Below are 19,792 nucleotides of genomic sequence, written 5' to 3'. Positions count from 1 at the left end.
GAGATACCAAGGGAAGACAAAAGCAGAGTTAGATGAGAGAAAGGCCAGATGCTGGAAGATCCTGTCACTGTGCAGAGCAAAGAAGTGAATGTGCACAGGGAGACACATGAAACCACATCCTGCACCTCACAGCTTTTACACACCAGTGCACCCCTTACCCACCAACACACATGGAGCATTCTCCTTGCCATGGACACTCCTTCTGATGCCCTACTGCCTTAAATGCTTCAGGGTTCAAAAAAAATCTTAACAGGAACTTGTTACACTCCAGGAAGGTAAGAGCCTTCCCATAGGACTGCAAGAGCAGCAGAACATGGTGTGCTCTGCAACAACTGTCACAGCAGCATCAGGAAAGAACTGGCCTTCAAAACCCAGTAAAAATTGCTTTTTGACTATCTCTTTTTCTCCCCTGCTGTGGGCCTATGGGAAATCCTTAACAGCAGCACCAAAGCTTCAGCAATTTGTTGTATTTATAGTGAGCTGCTGCCTATGTTGGTGATTTGCACCCCCTTCAGATGAGGATAAATGATACCCCTCCATTTACACACAACTTGTCACTGCTGCCTGCTGGGGAAAAAAAATAAGTTGCTATAAACCCTAGTACAATTCACCTGGCATCATCCAGAATTGCCTGCAGCTTTCACTGCAAAAAAAAAATCCATTAGAGCTGGTCCCTTGAGAGTGAACACCTCGCAGTAACAAACAGAACAATTCCATGCTCCATTCAGAGCTGCATGCAGTCAGGATCTGGAAAGGATGTAGTCCTAGAGAAGGCACCAATAGCGTAACCCTTATTTTACAGAGACTCCCAAGACTTGAGTACATCAAAGGCTGAGCCCTGCAACTGTGCTGAAGATGTTTCTCTACAGTTCCATGCTATCAGTGCCTGAAAAAGGGATGAATCCAGAATCCAGCCCTTACATGTAGTGCATCTTTCCTTTAAAATATCCTGCAAGCTCTCAAAAGCCCTTTAGACCCACAATGGTTGAATAAATATTCCTGTCCTGTTCCCTTAGCCTACCACTGCTCCTTAGACATAAATCTTTCTCCTTTCAAGAGCACTTTGGAAGATGCATTCCTAAACCACTTCTGCTGGTGCTGCTGCTGTTAGAGGATAAATGACAATCCATAGGGAAAACAAACTGAGGAATTTTACTCAGCCAACAGGAAGGACAGAGGCTTCAATCTGCCCCAAGAAAAACTTTTTATCAGTATTTATTTAGGAGCCTGACATCAGGACTAGCATTTAAATTCCAAGTTCTTTCCCCACTCTGGGTTGGCACATGGCACATATCGCCCTGGACAGTTGTGAAATTCCCCCAGCTGGGCTCAGCAAGCGAAGCAAGAGCAGAACTTGCTGCCTCCAACAGCTGCAAGTCAGCAGGGAGAGGAGTCACTGCTGATATCCCAGATTACTGAAGTGCTTTCAAAGCCTTTCATGTGCAAGGCGCCACGGAATTTATTCAGAACTTGTTTTCAGTTTCCTATTGAAGCTGACAAGAAATCCCCCAATGAGCTTCGCTAGAGTTAATAAGCTTAACAAGCTAACAATTTTATTTACCTTTTCAGAAACTGGTACTCTTTGCAGCTGTTTTAATCTCTTTTCTCTTATTACACACAAAAAAGCAGAGTGCTCTGTGGTGAGGGATGGACACCAGTTTGCTGGGGATGTTTGCCTGTAACCTACTTTACTCCACTGCTCTCAAATATCCCTGAGTGCCAAAAGCCTGATGAATCAATGGCTTAGCTCCATCAAGAGATCACAGAACCCATGCAAATTCCCCTTGCCTTCCTGAAAGAAAGTGCTAAAGGAGCAAAGAGGAGAGGGAAATCTTCAAATCAAAATCTATTTGTGAGATGAGAAAAAGCACATAGGGAGGATGGGATTTAGCTTCCCACTAACTCATTTTTGAAGATGTGCAGCAAATCCCATCATAAAACTTGGAAAAACATCTGACATCTGGGAAATGGTGACCAATATAGTTCGTAAGATCCAGGAATCAACTGGACAAGAATGCTCTTCGGCCTTCAGCACAGATTTGGTGATCAAGAAACAACACTCTTTCCATTGCTCCATTTGCTTTCTTTGTGTAGCTCTATAATAATTTCAGAACAATTCCTGAACTTTTTATCCAAATGCCTCTCTCAATACCAAAGCAAATACACAAAAAAACCACACATATTAAAACAGTGGTTTCCATGAAGCTTTTTAAGGAGGTGTCAATGTCCAAGTGATGTGGCACTTTTACTCTGTGACAATCTTTGTTTTATACTTTCCGCCTCATTTCACACAGAAATTGTGCCTGCAGGATTAGAGGCCACTGACAGAGCTGCTTCCCTGCTACTGGAATGAGGTTGCAAGAAGGAGATCTGATCCAGCACACATTCAACAGAGGCAGCAGTGGATGGCTTTTGCATCCACAGAAAGGACTGTGTTTGGGTAAGATTTTGAAGTGGTCTCATTAGTCTGCCTTACTGGAGGAAGGTGGTTATTTCTTGTTGCTCCACTGCCCAAGGGAAGCCAGGGAGGGACCTACTGGGAGACTAAAACCTTAAAGCCTCATGAAAAAAAATGGTAGAAAATAGCAACGACCTTCATCCAACAGCCCAATTTACACTGTCTGCTGTTCTTTGATGCCTCATGTAAGACTGGAAACAAATCCGCACAAGGACAAAGCATTAAAGGAAAGAAAATTAACTGCACGAGAACCAATTGGAGAGGTAAATGTCGCTTCTCCCCTGTTGCTGCTCCACACCAACTGCCTTTTAATTAGAGAGCTGTTTGCATTACATGGGGAGAGAGCACAGAATCTCAATTACTCCCCCAAATACAGATGCAAGCCAGCATGGATCTTTCAGCAATAGGAGGGCGTCTCATATAAACCAGCTCAGAGCCTTCCACACCATGAGTATCAGCTAGGGGGGTAAGGGAGGACTGGGGCAGATACCCCAAGAGAAGACCTGTTAGAAGTCTGTTCCCTAACTCCCTGTGGGCAAGCCTGAGCTGCCCTTTCTGCAACTCTGTCCCTCTCTTCCCATTTGAACATAAGCACCCAAAAAAAATGTCCTGACATTTTTTTATTTTAATGGGGTTGTCTGTGGTCAAACTCAGCAACTCCAATTTGAAAAGGAGTCTCTTTACTGGAGACAGGATTTGTGAACAGTTTGAGATATACTCTCTCTCCAAGCTGCACAAAGGAACCAGAGAGCCTGACACCTTTTACAGCAAATGTATCCTCAAAGAAGCTTTCCCAAAATCACCACTGCTAAGGGGCTGTCTGTAAGATGATCTTCCCCTCCAAACTGAGTAACTCTGTTTGAGCTAAACAGAAGTATGCCTGAAAAAGCAAGGACTGCAGAAAATGCAATTTAATAGCTGTTGCACTGTGGCAGAAAGGAGGAATTCCCACAGCTGAAAAGAGGACTGGTTGGCCAAGAACAGCAACCCAGGATGAGCCAGTACCTTCAGTGATAGCAGCAGAGTTCCTGCTCCAGGGAAGCAACTCAGATAACATGAACACAGCTCTCAAGAGACAAATGCTCTCCAGCAAGCTCTCTTTGTTCATCCACTATTAGACATCTTGTCCTGAAGCACTGCCATGATTGAGATTCTTCTGTTCTCACTCTTTGGGGAAAAAACCCCTCAGATCCCATTTCCAAAAGTTCACAGAGAAAGTATGGAGTTAAAAGGAAAAGGGTGGGACATGGTGGCTGTTTAAACAGCCATGGCGACTCAGATCTCTGCACTCTGGGTTTAACAAAGCTCAATCACAACCTGCACAAACTGAAATTATTAGAGCAAACACAGGGCAGCTACAGGGAACAGCAAAAGTCAAGGTAAGGACTGATAGGAATCTTCTAAAACAAGAATTAATTGTCTACACATAAAGGCTTGACTCACACCCTTCATTGTTTCATGGTTCCCAACTATTTCCTGATTTTAACAGAGAACCAATGCAATGATTTGGGAAACAACCAGTGGAGCATATGGGTGTGTGTGGTTCAGATGCTGGCACACATGTGTGTGTGATGTGGTGTTCCCCCTTTTGTGTGCAGATGTGGTGTTCCCCCTTTTCCAAAGTTAGGAGATGGGGAATGTCAGTAAAGTCTGTAAAATCTCCAGTTAGAAGATGTCAAGATCTGCATTTTTATAATTAGGAGAGTTTATTTCAACTAAAGTAGGACAGATTTTAGAGTAGGCCTTATTTGGATTAGAACACAACTTGAATAGTGTACATGGCTTGATGCAAATAAAAATAAGAGATTGCAGATACTCTGATGCCATAAATCAACAAGCAGCATCTTTATGCGCTGAGTTGTTGCCATAAATCTTCAGGCCCAGAATAGGCAGCAGAAGTTTTGGGTTGTCACACCACTTCCATCTCAAAAAGACAAACATATTTAAGGAAAGTTTGTTGCTAAGGGGATAACTGCTAACAGCATCAGTGAGGGCCCACAGTCCTCTCTGTGTCACAGACCAACACAGGAGAACTCCAGTACAAATCTTGTGGAGATTCATTCTGATTTCCCTCCCAGGCTCACAGCAACAGCAGTGCCTGGGAAAGCAGCCCTGGATCCACGACCCTTGATCCACAGCCCTCCATGCAGTGTGAGCACACAGGAACGACTGCCAGCAGCTGCCCGAGAGGGGAAGTTCAGTCTGTCAAACCCTGTCAGCTATCTGGGACACGTGTATCCCACTGTGCTGCTCTGCAGGGGAAAGAGGAGTGCAGACAGCCCGGGGTAGTGCCAGGGTTATTGCAGGAGCAGGGAAGGGCAGAGCCGTGTGTGCTGGGAACAGGCCGAGGAGCGTAAAGGAAAGGGATAATGCTTGGGCAAAGAGAAACTGAGACTGCCTCATCCCTGCCAAGTTACCCCAGCAGAGAAATAAAAGAGCTGTCTTCACTAGCAAGAGCTCAGTGAGCAAGTCTAACTGGATGGGTGGCAGCAGTACCTGTATTTCACATCAAACACTGTTGAGTCTTCGTCCTCGTCGTCTTCTTCGTTCAGAGGAGCCATTTCTACCCGCTCGGCCGGGGTGGTGATTATGTCGTACTTCCTGGTCTTCTTAATCCTCTTGCCAGACCTGAAATACAGAGGTGGGAAATACTGCCTTTATGGACTATTCCTTGGAGAGGCTGAAGCTGCTCGCACCAGCTCTGACTCTGTTGGATTCTGACCCCCCTAAGAGGAACCCTGCAGAACCAGCCTCTGTCCCCTCCTGCTGCCTTTCCAAGGCCACTGTTTGTGCCTGTGTGTGGAGCAGTTTCTCATCAGCTGCAATCCAGAACAACGTCAGTCTTTCCACTGCTGACAAACCAGAGATGCTCTGGCACCCAGGGCAGGCACACGAACGCCGCGGCCACCACGTGCTCCTGCTGCCACACTCAATAAATGAGACATGGGCTTAATCAGCTGAAGCAGCCAGTGGCTTAGTGAACATGTTCAGATGAGAAAGCACAGGTTAAGCCCTGCTGAGCCATGGGAATGTTCTAGGCAGGATTAGGAGCAAGGAGGTGATGCTGTCTGGGTACAAACAGCCTGTTTGCTTTCCTTGCAGTCAGGCCAAGCTCAGGACTCCCACAGCAACAACCTTGAGTCTCATCTGAAGCAGTTTTAGGCTCCATCTGTGCAAGTGCTATGAAAAATAATCAACCATCGTTCAAAGCTAACTGTACCTACCACCTCTCCTCCCACAGATGCCAGCCTTACTTTCCTTTGGAAATGGAGATGCTCACACACCTGCACATCCCATGGTTTTGAGAGATCTATTTTCTAACACTTTCAATTAAATTAATAAACACTTGGTGTGTGGCCTTTCAACTTATTCTCTGCCTCTATCTTGAATTCCATTGCTTTTTTTTATTTCACCTATTGTTTTCATGCATACTAGGAAGGTCAAACTGCTCATGCATGAATGCATTTTTGTGATTATACATTCAAGAACATGTTGATGTGTACTCGGCCAGCCTTCGGGGAGAAAAGTGGATTGTTTTGATTAACAAAATACAGAACTTTCCCCTACACCTTTTAGCAAACAAAACTGCTACCTGCCAAGCATGACAAGGGAGTTGGTGCAGGCAGCACCAAGCAGCCCAGCAGATTTTTGGTAATCACAGCTAATGTTTTGAGCAGTCAGCATGCCCCAAGCGCTCTTTCACTCTCAAGAAGCCTTCCCCTGGCATGTCATGCGAGGTATGCCAGATTCAGAAGCACAGCTTTTGCCTCAAGGAGTCTTTAAACAGCAACAGGAACTGGGGTGTGAGCACTGCAGAGACACTGGGACTCCAGCCCTGAGTGTGCATCTCCAGCACAGTGGTACCTTCCAAGCTTAAAGAAATTTAAATCAGTGACCAGTTCTGACATGGAAACCTCAGCACCTCTGCCAAGCACTGCTTTTGGGCAGTAGTCCAAGGCTGAACAAACAGGTCCCAGCCCTTGGGATGAAGCAGTTTGCATTTCCTCCCTGTTCTGAAGGCTGAGGTTGCTTCAGGAGTGAGGAAGAAGTCACCTCCTGGTCTAATCTTTAGAGCTATCTGTGCTGCTGTGTCACGCAGAGCACAGGGTGTTCTTTTACTGCTGTTGTTGAAGCAAGCAATTTTATATCCAGTACAGTAGGACTCTTAACCCAAACACTTGAAAATCATTTTGAAACCACTTCTTTGTTACTCTGCTTCCCTGCTCAAAACTGGCAGCAAAGTGATGAAGGGAGGTCTCCTCTTGCAACTAAAGCATTGTTTTTACAAGAAATATTTACTCATCCAGGGAAGCCTAAACACAAACCAAGACTAACCTGTCAGAACTAAGCAAGTCCAGCCTTACCACTCTGCACTCACATCCAGGCTACAGAGGATTTCATGGGTTCTATTTAAGATCCTACCCAAGTATCAGGCCCACTTTACTAAGACCCCCTCCTCCTTCATTCCCTCCATTAGAAAATGTAACTTATTCCAGAGAGTTCATCTTAAAACTGTTAATGGAGTGGTTGAAGAAATTACTGCAGAACAGGTATTTTTAGAAATGAGAAACTAGAATCCTTTTGCCTCCAGCCATTAATTAGTCTATTTGGGCTACACTTTCAAGAGAACCTGCAGCAGAACTCACTGTACAGTGACCTATTAATCCCCACAACCTCACTTAATGATGGTGCTCATCTAAGATAGGGAAGAAGCTCATTTTGCTGCTGGTTTTTGGCTAAGCTGCTACAACCAGTTGTTCGCCATTGATAAGGCAAAAAGGTCCTTTCCTGCCACCCCTTTCTCAATCCATTCCACCCCAGATTATCTAGCTAATTTGTCATTAATCTGCTTTCCAGCAGTCCGTTTTCTCATTTGCTCATTTGCACAACTTCCCCAGGCTTCATAAATACCAGAAGAATTACTAAAGCTAACTTTGCAGGAAAGCCTTGGAAGTCTCCCTACATACACACTGAATAAAGCTGCCTGTCAGGAAATTGTTTCACGTTAAAACTCCTGAACCTCAGTGGGATCCCTGTAACCATCAGCAATGACAGCACAAAAAGGAAAAGCACTTTATTCAGCAGGTGAGACCAGGCAGCAGAATCAGCGGAGCAGCACGGGACAGGAACTACAGAATACAAATGTTCCATGAACTTTGGAGACCTCCTGGACAGGATCAGGACACATTAGACCTCATGGGCAAACAGAATCTTTCCTTTCCAGCCACATTCATTTTGTGGGGTTTTTTGAAAAGCAAACAAGAAGCATGCTGGAAGCTGTGGTCATTTTGGCCCTTGCACAATGACAATGCACCCCCCAAGTGATTTAGCCAGGGTAGAAGTGGTTCTGGGTAGTTTAGCATAGAAAACCATCGTCCACTTTAAAAAATCCTGTTGCTTCTGCTGAATCAGCCAGCCCCTGTAATTAGGAAGGAATGCTACAGGTCTTGCCCAGAATTATGAGGAAAGAAAACCCAGGTTAAATGGGGGCAGGGACATTAACCTTGTCCTACAGACCCAATGCTGAGGCACCACACACCACACCAGGGTCTGCCTGGTCCACCCGAAATCAGATGCACATCCCTCTCCAGACCACAGGGAAGGACAATACACAGAGAGCAGAACGCTGACTTTGTGTCTGTACTTTGACCCGGGGCTATTTTGATCAAGCACCAGTCATATGCAGCACTTCATCCTCCTTTCTGAGGCATCATGTGGTGGGGTAAGTGCTCAAATCAACTCACTGGTTCATTGTATTATTTACGCCTCTAATCTATTTTAGTCCACAACCCTGACATTCACAGATTATTTTTTTCCTGACCCAGAGAGAGAGGTCTCCGCATTTCTTACCTCCTGCTAAGAGATGAAGAGCGAGGGGACCATCCCCTGGAAAGAAAAAAAAAACAACAAACCCTCACTCAAAAAAACCCTTATCCCTTCTAAGTAGAGTGCTTACTGGAAATGTGATTAAGCCAGTCCCTCCTAGAACTGCAGCGATGTTATATCCGGAATGGAATTAGGACCGGTTTATTTCCTGTTAATGGACTCCCTAGCAGTTAAAAATTTAAAAAAAAATTATGGAACTATAAACCTCAGGAAACTCCAGGCTTCCCACCAGCTGATGAATTAGATCAGCAACATTTATGTTGATCTCTCTGGGTATCTCTGCTCTCTGGATGGTGCTGTATACAACAAAGTTGAAGCACTAAGCCAAACCCTTGTTTTCTGGAGATGGGGATGTAGTGACAGGACAAGGAGGAGTGGTTTCCAACTAAAAGACAGCAGGTTTAAATTAGATATTAGGACGAAATTTTTTACTGTGAGGGTGGTGGTGAGGCCCTGGCACAGGCTGCCAAGAAAATCTGTGGCTGCCCCATTTCTGGAAGTGTTCAAGTCCAGGTTGGGTGGAGCTTGGAGCAACCTGGTCTAGTGGAAAGTGTCCCTGCCCACACAGAGGGGCTGAAATGATCTTTGGGGTCCCTTCCAGCCCTAACTGTGATTCTATGATTCCATGATCAATGCTGCTGTCTGCCCATGGCTTTCAATATAGGTCACAGACATACGTTTTGGGGTTGGATGTTTGGTTGATTTTTTTTTTTTAATTCTCCATTTAACATAATTTAATCTAAGTTTTTCTTTCCTGTTGCTGGCAGAAGCCTTGTCTTTGCTGGAGTACTGTAACTGGTTATAATACAATTAATTTTAAATCAGTAAAACTCTCTGGGGTTAAGCCTTGGATGGCCTGGAGCAATTGTCCAGCTCATAGAACAAAGGGTCTTGTCTCTTATGATCATATGCTTGAAACTCTCTCCTAAATCTCATTTATACCACTTTTGCTATTACTGGAAAACTAAGCTTAAAGTGGTACTTGAGGAAGAAATCAAACGTGAACAAGGAGGAAAATAACAAAGCAATGAGATGCAAAATAAGCAAACAGCTTTTCTCTAAAAATCTGGATATACAACAGCTTTTCCATCCTGCATTCTGTTTGTTCCAGGGCAGGTCAAGAAATGATGCAAACACTTGCAGAGCAGAGTTTACTGCAAGTAAAGCTTTGGGTTGCTCTTGGCTGGCCCACTGGAGCAAAAGTAACTGATCAGGTTTCCCTAGAAGGCACACGGTCTACCAGCACAATTGGCCACATCTGAAAAATTGTGTTTCCTGTGAGCTGATCCCAAGAATTGCATTGCAGTGGAATGAACCGAGCTGCACCAGGGGAGAGAAATGGGGCAGAACACGGAGGTAAAAAGGCAAAATCCAAAATACAGATCAAAGAGTGAGTTTAGCCACACACAATCTGTTGCAAGACACTGTGTTTCTTGGTAATACAAACTACCCAGCTATTTTAGAATAACACGGAATTTGGTTTGCTGTGGAAATGGTTTTGGGTTGGGAGTACGCAGAGCCCACTGGTGTAGGAAAGAAAGCAAACCCAGGACTGAGCTTGCAAAAAAGAATAAATAAATAAATACTACAGCAAAATAGACCTTGCCACATGCAGACAAACAGCCAAGTCTTGGCTGACCTTCATAAACCCCAGCAGCCATTGAGGGAAAGGGAATTCAGACCACTTTGGGTGACACCACATTCTGAACCACACGACCATCAGTTGAATTCAGAGCATAACATTTCCAAAAAGGAATTAAGAGGAATCTCTGAGTGTTGCCTTAAGAACTGAGCTGAAAGCTAGAGAAATATTCTATTCCTACTCAAACAAAAAAGGAAAATAATATCAACAGAAAAACATGTAAAAATGAGATGAATATAAAAGTAAAATGTATAAAATATTAATCTGACACCTGTGACGAGTATCTGGCCAATCACTGGTCTATTTCATCTCTACAATCCATATAAAAGCATAATTTACTTCCAGCAACACAGAACAATTTCACAGTGAAAGTTTAATCAAGGATTGGATTTCAGCAAAATCTCTTTAATAGGAATCCATGACTCTTCAGAAAAATAATCACAATGTTTTTGACTAAGTGTGAACAAAGCTTGTATTCTGATGGAGAAAAGCTTTACATTTATTGAGGGTAAATCCCTTATCTCTTCTGCAACAGAATCTCCACTGATCTGTGTTGTCAGCTACAAGTGTGACGCTGTACAAACATACCTGTTGGTATTCTTGTCTCGTTTGCAGCTGGGATAACTGTTTACAAAAAAGTGCTCTGTCAGATAAAGAAACATACTCAGAAGCCAACAGCTTAATTTTCCCATTCTCCAGCAGGTTCTACCAAAGATATACAAGGCATCTCAGAGGGTGTTTATTTTAACGCATCCTTAATGCTGCATTAACTCTGATCAGCTGTATAATGACAACTTTGACATGGAAGAATAAATCCATCTTTCCCAAGGTGACTTTAACTTGGACCTGTTTTTGCTGATAATGGTATAGGGAAGGCCTTTAAAGGTTATCAGTCTGACTTCTTTGGCTACCAATATTCAGCCAGGTCTCCTTGACACAAGATGTTATACTTTAATGCTCTTCTATGCTTTACGCTCAGAAGAAACTGTGGCAAAGAAAATAAACTCTCCAAGATCACACAGAGCTAGGAGTAGAAATTTAGTGCAGAATGAAAAGCCTTAGTTATAAACGTCCTAATTCTAGCTCATATAACCTCTACCAATTCTTCTGTTTGTCCGTGACAACTCTGTACAGCTGCAAAGCAGACATATCGATTAAAAAAAAAAACCCAGAACTCTTCAACACTTTATTGGGCTCTCCCAAACCGTATCACTTTATGAGCACATTTATTTGCATTGCCTTTGCCAGCTGCTGCACACACTTAAGTAGAATACAGTTAAATGTCAATTTCTCCAGAAAGCATCAGGCCTGATCATTTCGGTTTATAGACCACACTTTGGAATACTACCACCGTGAACGCTGCCCTTCCCACATGGAATTAAAGTAGGAGACGCAGAGCATTCAGCCATGCACAAAGGAGCTGCCTGAAGACAGAGCAAGGAAGAATTTGCCAGCTCCACTTGTTTAGCCGCTTCTGTCACCTGAGCCTCGGCTTCGCCTCCTCCCGCCGCCGAGCGCCAGCTGTTCCCGTCTCTTTCCGGCTGTCCCTGCCCAGCGGTCGGACACCGAGCTGTGACACTTCGCCATCTGGGCCCGGATCTCCGGCTGGCCTTGGAGCATCGCCATGTCCAGGCAGCCCACGGCTCCTTGGGCACCCATCCCAGCGCCCCCCGCCGCCACCAACCCCACCTATTCCAGGTGTTCCAAGGTGTTCACGCGTTCCACACTCCAGCCCCCAGCGCCCACCGTGGCCCCACGCAGCGAGTGTACCCAGGCTGGAAAATCCCACTTGGAGCCCAGCTGCTGCCCCGAGCTCCTGCGAGAAAGGAGGAAGGCGCGGGCTCGCCAGGCCGGCAGCCCCACACGGCTCCCCAGGGGCCGCTGGGCCAGCCACACACGCCGCGCTTGAGGCCGGGCTTCCAGCACATCCTTAGCAGGTTATATAATACATCATTATATGAAAGATACGGCTTATATATAAAAATAATAAAACAGGAGAGGCTTCCTCCCTTCCGGCCCTTCGGCCGGAGCCCCCGATGGCGGGTGTCCCCCCTGCCCCGCCGGGTCCGGCTGCCGCGGGCGGTCCCCACCTGAAGACGCGGAGCAGGAGGCAGCCGATGAGCGCGGCCGTGAGCGCGCAGGCCCCGATGACGGCGGCTTTGAGCGCGGAGAGGTCGCGGAGCATCGCGGGCACGGGGCTGAGCCGGGCCCCGCTGTGGTTGCCGGGGCCCGGCGCGGCGGGCGGGCGGCTGCCGTTGCCCGCCGGCGGCTCCAGGCTGCCGCGGGCGGCGGGCGCGGCGGGCAGCAGCAGCGGCAGCAGCAGCGAGGCCGCCAGCAGCGGCAGCGGGGCGGCGGCGGGGCGCATCCTGCCCGCTGCGGTGCCCCGGCTCCAGCCGCGCCGCGCCGAGCCCCGGAAGGCAGCGCCGGCCGGCCCGGCCCGGCCCCCGCCCCCCGAGAGAGAGGCACCGCCTCCCGCCGCCAGGGCCCCGCGGCCGGGACCGGGGCCGGGACCGGGGCCTCCTCCCCCGGAGCTGCCCGCGGCCTCCCCAGTGCCTCGGGACCCGCTGCTGCCGGGGCCGGCTCCCTCGCTCAGCACGAACAGCTCGTATTAGAGGATCCAAGGGGGCTGCGAAGGGTCTGGAGGGGCCATAGGAGGAACGGCTGAGGCACTCGGTTTTTCAGCCTGGAGGAGAGTGAGGCAGAGCTCACCTCTCTCCCTCGGGAGGGGCAGCTCCGATCTCTGCTCTGTGTCACCCTTGGGAGCCGCTGGAGCTGGCTCAGGGGAGGCTTGGGATGGAAACTGGGAAAAGGTTAAAGCGGTCACAGCACCGAGCCTGACGGAGCTCAAGATGTATTCGGACAACAGTGGAGTCTCCTGTGCAGAGCCTGTTGGACTTCCATCATCATAGTGGGTCCCTTCCACAAAATTCTCTGTTTCTGTAACTCTGTGGCCACTTTTAATTAGAACACCCAACATCGGCCCAGCTGCAAAACAATCCCAGGGTTCACACTGCCATCAAACAGGACACAGACATCCCGAGCTGCTGGGTCAGCATGGCCCAGCTCCTACATCAACAATTTCTATGTCAATTTTATGTCTTTTCGCCTTTATGCTTATCACCAGGGCTCTGGTTCCAGGGTATTGTATTTACAGGTCTTTCACATCTTTAAAGAAGCAAGATGTGAGAAAATCACAGCCATGGTTCTGCAGACCATCCTGGGGCACTGAGCATGTGAGTGGTGCCTTCAGCCAAGCCAGACAGGGAGCATAAATCATAGAATTATTGGAATCATAGAACACCCTGGGCTGGAAGGGAGTCACAGGGATCATCTGACTCCTGGCCCTGCAGAGGACAGCCCCCAAAATCCCACCCTGTGTCTGAGAGCATTGTCCAAATGCTGCTTGAACTCTGTCAAGCTCGGTGCTGTGACCACTGCCCTGTTGCAGAGACCAACCACCCTTCTCTAGATCCTCCACCATCTTCATAGCCCTCCTTTGAACCCTCTCAAATAGCTTTATATCCTTCTTACATTGTAGCACCCAAAACTGCACACAGTGTTGGAGGTGAAGAATAAATGAAGGAGCAAAGTGCCTGTGCCATGATACTGCCAAACAATTTATTTTGCTTTCAGTGTTCAGTAGTAGCAAGAGCTTCATTGATGCTCAATAATTGTATGTGGGGAGAGGGTCACATTGGCACAGAAATGACGTGAAACAAAGGGGAAAGATGAAAGGGCTGATTTCTGTCCTATTAAACTCTGTACTTCACAGCTGGCATGGCAGGGTGTGATCTATATTATATGTGTGACTAAGCTGTGCAGGAGATGACAGAGGTGTATTCCAGCAGGCAGTGTCCCTCTGGAGAGGTGGCAGTGAAATAATGCCTGGTTCATTGGCCTCCCTGGTCAATTGGATTGCAAATGCCACCCACTTGGTAATAAAAGCATTCTGTGTGTTTTGCAGGAAGTTCTTTGGGATGAGGAAATTTTGACGTGGACACTGTGCAGAAGGCCCCCTAAACCATCTGAATTGGGCATTGTTCCGGGTTTATTTCATTGCTGACTTTTGTGCACTTTCCCAGTTTCCAACACGAGGCCTTGGTTTATTTCTGTTCAGAAAAAAATAAATAAATCAGTAAAAATTCCATCCAGGCTGGAGGTCAGATTGGTGGTGCGGGCTATTTCCCAAACATTGGTGTGAGCTCTGCTCACATGAGTTATCATTTGTAAACACTGACCCTGTTGCTGGCCCTGCCTGCTCTGAGATGTTTGCCAGCTGCTGCCCAGCCTCTGGCAGATCCCTCTGGCACAGCAGTGCTTCCCCATAGCATGAGGGAAGACTTGTAAAGGACTTCCAAAACAAGAATCACCTCCTGCAGTTTGAGTGAATATATCAGAGGAGAAGAGCCATTAACACAACAGTTTTGGAGAGCTTAATTTTTTTCAAGTGGCTTCAGGATTTCTTGTTTTGGTTTGGCTTTTTTGTAGGTTTGTTTTTGTTTTCTCCTCAGATGCTTTACTGATATTTCACATGTCATTTGCCTAATTTGGGAATCATTCCTAGGTCCTGGTCTGGAATGTGGGATTTCGCAACTCTGTTCTTCAATGACATCATGTGGTTTGTTCTGAACACAGCAGTAATAAATGAGAGCAAGAGGAGTTTACCAGCCCTTCTATAAAAAACATCTTATCTGAACAGTCATCTTTTGGGGATCTGAACTAATTTGTGGGGTTTAGATTTTACCTAGTAAGTCATGTTTTCCATGTATGTAGGACAAAGATTCCCATTTGGATAACAAGGAAGCAACATCTTGGTTTCATCTCCCCCTCAGCAGTGGTGTCTGTGAAAGCCAGCGCTCCCGAGAGCTTTGGTAGAAGAACACAACTTTGAGAAATCGAGAGGAAATTCAGACAGTGAAAAATGCAGAAAGTATTTGGTTTCCCCTCCAATGAAGCTTGTGTTTCATTCCTGACACAAACACACTCCTGTAGGAGAAGGCTCTGTGGGTTGCAGGGGTGGGAGTTGGTGTAGCTTTTCTCCCTGCTGAGTTTTCTTCCCATTTACACCTGTTCGGTGTCATTACAAGTTGGAGCTCTCAGTAGCAATTGCTCTTTCTGTAGAAAAGTCTGTGCTGGCTAAATAGAAGGAGCGAGTGTGTTTCTGTATGCAATTGCTTCTGAGAATGGCAGATTTCTGTATTTATGGATGCCTGATACAGGAGCAACATTGTTTGTGGGGAAGGCTCTTCATGCCCTGCTTAGCATTGCATATGAAGCTCAGGCTGTCCCTTCTTTTGTGCTCTCAGATGGCCTCCAGGCAGCACCCAGATATATTTTTAGCTCTCAGAATAGGGGAAAATTTGCAAGAAATTGTTCAGTGAAGAAATAAGCAAAGGAGTTGAAGCTGGCTCAGTCGTCAGATTTAGGCAGGCTGGATTTGCAGCAATAAATAAGTATTTCTGTGAGAGAAATGAAATGTGTACAAAATGAGGCAAACTACATTCCCAAGGATTTGCTGCAGAAGTAATACACCTTCTGGAAAAGACCAGGGTCCAGTAAGGAAAGAAATAAAATGGAGCTGGTAAGATATCTGTGCTCCATGAGCCCACCTCTGACATCTCAAAACCAAAAAGCCAGGCTACTAGCAGAGAGGTAAATTCAAGGAGCAATCATCTCTCCATCAGAGGGTGTTTGAGCTTGGATGTCAGACAAGAGAGCACAGGGTAATTGCAAGATTTAATCATTCTTCCAGTGACTATTGCTAGATAACCTCAACCAGCAGTGCAGTAAAACTGCAATGCCTCATCTATCATGAGTGGTCCAAGGGCTGCAAAGATGTCCTACTGCTAATTAAAGACCAATGGTGTAGAGCAAGCAGGAGCTTCAGATATACTTGGACAAGTCTTTGCACATTCCTAGTTAGCACATTACATTAGCCTGTTATTCCTATAACGCTCTAAAACATTTATGGCTTTTTGCAGACATTAAAAGCCAGTGTTACTGCTGCAAAAAGGCTTGTAATTTAAATCTATGATAAGCAGCAGATTCCTTTTAAATGAGGTTGGTGCTGTCATTAAGCTGGGGTGCAGAGATTATCTCTTCAGCAGGTTCTACAATACTGCTAATACACACAACATTGCAGTGCAGCAGTTAATCTAAAGAAAACAGGGAAAGGAAGGACAGCAGCAAACCACAAATCTTTGTTTAGTTTGGATAACAATAATCAAAGAACACAAAAGCCGATTATGACTTTGCCTCCTACTGCTTCACTGCCTATCCATGCAGTCTGTCCTGGCTGGCCTGCTGAACTGCAACCTGAAGGAAACTGACAAATAATTCAATCCTCTTTTTTTTTTTTTTTTTTTTTTTTTTTTTTATTAAGATTATTTGCAAATTGTGTCCTTAGATTGGTTTTCTTCATTTCAGCTGCATGAAATAAACTCGTCAGGGTGCTAGTGGCTAATCTTGCAGGCTCAGACGGTTTTAGAGGTTCATTGATGATGTTAAAGTGATTGCCAAGTAGCAGGACTCCATCCAGAATTGCAAGTGACCGGGATATGGAATAAACAGAATTGGATTTAACCTCTACACTATCTCCCAGTGCAGCTGAACCATCGTCAGACATGGCACTTATTTTGTCATTGCAGGAAAATAAGTCAGACTGGCTCAAAGGGGAAATATCTGTGCTGTGATAGTGCTTCTCATCCATCAGTACCTACTTACCCATGTCTTAGAAGTCCTGCATGGGCAGAAGAAGCAGGGAATCCACCTGAGCCCTTGTAGGATGCTGCTCTAACACATCATGGTTGCAGTGAGAGCAGCTCGGGATGTCTGTGCAGCCCTCACCAGCAGACATCCCCCTGCAGCGTGCAGCTGATCTCCAGAGCAGCTGAAGGGCACAGAGCTGCTTGTCACTCACATCTCCATCCCATGTGGGATCCATCCCTCTGGAGAAGTGATGCACTCTCCCTGTCCCACACCATATCTGTGATTTGGGGCTGCTGCTCCTGCGTGCTCTTCTGTAAATCATGAACCACCCCAAAGGGCTACAGAAGAGGGAGGTGCTGGGAGTCACACACCTGGCCAAACATCTGTTTTCCGGTCCCAAGAATCCCAGCACCCAGCAGAGCAGGGAGCAGGGATGAGGCACACTGCCTCCTGGCTCTCCAACATCCCCCTTTCAGCAGCAGCAGACTGTAATCCTGGTTTAACTGAGCAGTGCCTGTAATTGTCATCCCAGCACCCGCCTTCTCCCTGGCATGACAGTGATCTTGAGTTGCCTGGAATAATTCCCTGTGTGAAGCAGCTCCCCTGGAAGCTGTGAGATTAAATCCTTGTGGCATCTTGTTACAGGGATCAGCTCATAGGGGATTATGGATGCACAAGTGGCACCCACTCTCTGGGGAAAGTAGGGAAACATCTGTTAACATCTGCAGCCAGGCTTCCAAATCCCTGGTGTGAACAACACCTATGACTTCTCGTGGCAAGATGGATATCAAGAGGAAGGTGTGCTGACCAAAAGGTGTGCTGCCAGCAGGAAATCCTTGAGCTCTCACTCTGGTTTATTGCTTGCTAAAAGGGCTGAACCCTGTGGTTTGTTAGTGGAGTTTTTGTTTGTGGTTTTTTTTTTGTTGTGATTCCCAGAGAAGGATTTTTCTGGTTTTACTTGAACATCATGAAGCCTTATCTTTGTGTGGCTAGAGGGTCTCTATGGAGGAGTGAAGAAATAGTAGGATTACGATCTTACTAGGTCCAAAAATAAAAGATAAGCAATCAGGAAAGGAAGGATTATTTCTTAAATTGCTGAAAATTCACTGTTGCTTGTTATCATCTATTTAATTTAAATATAAGAAAGACACCAGGGGTAGGAATCGAGCTGCTCAGAAGATTCAGGTATCTCATCACTGTGAGAAAACCTCACTCCTACCTTCCACTCCCTTTAAAAGGCAAAGCAGAAAGGGAAAATGTCTTGATAGTTCCTCAGCAGCAAACCCGTTTTTTTCAACTAAATTTTGACACTAGAGGAGTGGGTGTAAAATATGTTTGTTTCCCTTCAAACCAACTAAATAAATGTTGCTTCCTACCACACAAATTGTCACTTAAGCCAGCCTATGTGAGCTGCAATTTCTACCCATCTCTTGTTTTTGCTTCCTGAAACACCATTTAAAATATTTTTAGCATCACCCCAAATACAGCTGATGATTTTTGGAAGCAGCACTTCAAATGAGGTTGGCTGTGAAGAATTTGCCTGGCACTAAACATCTGCTGTCAGTGCTGTTATCAGTAGAGTGCCACAAACCCTTCCTCACCTGTGGGATGCTAATAGGTTTACTGCAGTTCAGATGAAAGATGCCTAGTCCATAAACCTATCCTGTTTCTCCTAATTTTCTTTCCCCAACCCAAACACCTGTGAAAGAATGTGATGTTTATGGAGTCTGATAGCACTATTTGGAGCCAAACATAACATACAATCCTCCCTAAGGATGCACTGGGGTTCTAGCTATGAAGATTTGCTAATTTAGTCCCTACTCCAGCTCCTGTGCCTGCCAAATCTGCCATGCCTCTAAATCCTGATCACCAAAAACCCTATGAGCCCTTCTCCTGAGCCAGATGTACTTACTGTCTTCCAGTGTACCATAAACTTAATTTCAAATCAAACTCCTTAAAACTTCAGTCCTAAATTCAAATCCTCACTGGTAGAGTGAACCTTGCTAGAGCATGAAGCCTCATCCAGTGCAGGGAACAGCATACCCATTCTCTAGGAGAAGGGCTGATAGAAAAATCAACTAATTTGAATTCAGCTCAGAAAAATTTTCCACTTTATGTCATGCTTCCTGCCAGCAGAATGCAAAGCCTTTTTAATCAGACTAAACATTCTCCAAATCCCTGGGCAGTGAGTAATAATGTCTACTTCTATAGTGTACTTCAAAGCCTCTCTTCAAAGCCATCACTACCTGCACAACGCCAAAATGACCTTTATTTCACAGAGAGATAAAGCCACACTGGGCAGCAGTGCCAGCCAGGGGAGGATGGAGTGATGGCACAGGATGCTCTGCACATGGATTCCTATCAGCTGCAGGCAGAGGCAAGGTGGGACAGGCTTCTAGGTCACAGAACAGTGAAATAATGCAGAGGGCTTCAGCTAATGCCAGGCAGGGTGATGGGAACCTGCAGACAAACCTCATTCCTCTGCTCGCACCTACTCCAAATCCTTTAGCACGGGGTGCTCTGGAGCCATCTAAAGTAATCTGGCATTGGATTCTCTTGTCTCAGTTCCCTGGCTGCACTGCTCCATCCTACCTCTCCTCCAGGGTCCTTCCCTGGCTGCTGGCATAGTGTCCTGAAGGGAAGGAACAGCACGGCAGGGACACTTGCACAGAAGAGCTGCTCTAACTGGCTAAATTAGCCCAGTTTCCCCAGGGATTACAGATCAATGATTCATTTGCAGTTGAGACTGTCCCTAGGAGTCCTCTCCCTGTCCTTCTCTTCCAACCAAGAGGTGCTGGGAGATGATTTAAGGGAGACTGCCTGCACACTGCAGCAGGTTCCAAGGCCTAAACCTTGTTTGGAATCTCTAGAATCCCTCCTTAAATCCAGCTCCAAACACCTAAACCAAAGGAAACACAGTAGGCTTTTTCACTTCTCAATTTTCATCTGCTAGCAGAGGAGTCAATTGTTGATTTCAGGGAAATAAGAGAGAGTTAGTTACGCTTCCCTGAATAATCCACTCTTGTCAACAGAGGTGGCTAATAGAGGCTCTGCCTGGGCATTTGGATGGAAATTAATGCATGGAGGAGGCAAAGCCG

At 46.1% G+C, this 19,792-nt stretch overlaps 1 protein-coding gene and 2 long non-coding RNA genes across 5 annotated transcripts in view; 1 reads left to right on the top strand and 2 right to left on the bottom strand.

Moving 5' to 3' along the window:
* The window catches only part of FAM174B (family with sequence similarity 174 member B), a 28,755-nt gene extending 16,352 nt beyond the window's left edge, over positions 1 to 12,403 (bottom strand). For 2 of the 3 annotated variants that reach the window (XM_086848841.1, XM_086848843.1), the window contains exons 1-2: positions 12,077 to 12,366; positions 4,955 to 5,086 (exon numbers count right to left, since the gene is read on the bottom strand). In XM_086848841.1, the coding sequence (XP_086704967.1) occupies positions 4,955 to 5,086; positions 12,077 to 12,351 (407 nt within the window). In that variant the 5' untranslated portion in view covers positions 12,352 to 12,366. Of the gene's footprint in view, positions 1 to 4,954; positions 5,087 to 12,076 lie in introns of all 3 variants that reach the window. The other variant, XM_086848842.1, reaches the window with a different exon arrangement.
* On the bottom strand, positions 7,518 to 12,066 carry LOC147650666 (uncharacterized). The gene is made up of 2 exons (XR_015275767.1): positions 11,676 to 12,066; positions 7,518 to 11,533 (listed from the first exon to the last, which is right to left on the bottom strand). It is a non-coding gene; the product is annotated as an uncharacterized LOC147650666 (long non-coding RNA).
* Positions 11,874 to 14,131, top strand: LOC111934027 (uncharacterized). Its single transcript, XR_015275766.1, has 2 exons — positions 11,874 to 11,923; positions 13,951 to 14,131. It is a non-coding gene; the product is annotated as an uncharacterized LOC111934027 (long non-coding RNA).
* The last annotated feature ends 5,661 nt before the right edge of the window (positions 14,132 to 19,792 follow it).

This window comes from Cyanistes caeruleus, chromosome 13 (assembly GCF_971803275.1).
Source record: "Cyanistes caeruleus chromosome 13, bCyaCae1.hap1.1, whole genome shotgun sequence".
NCBI lineage: Eukaryota > Metazoa > Chordata > Aves > Passeriformes > Paridae > Cyanistes > Cyanistes caeruleus.
This window is presented reverse-complemented; position numbering and strand designations above follow the sequence as displayed.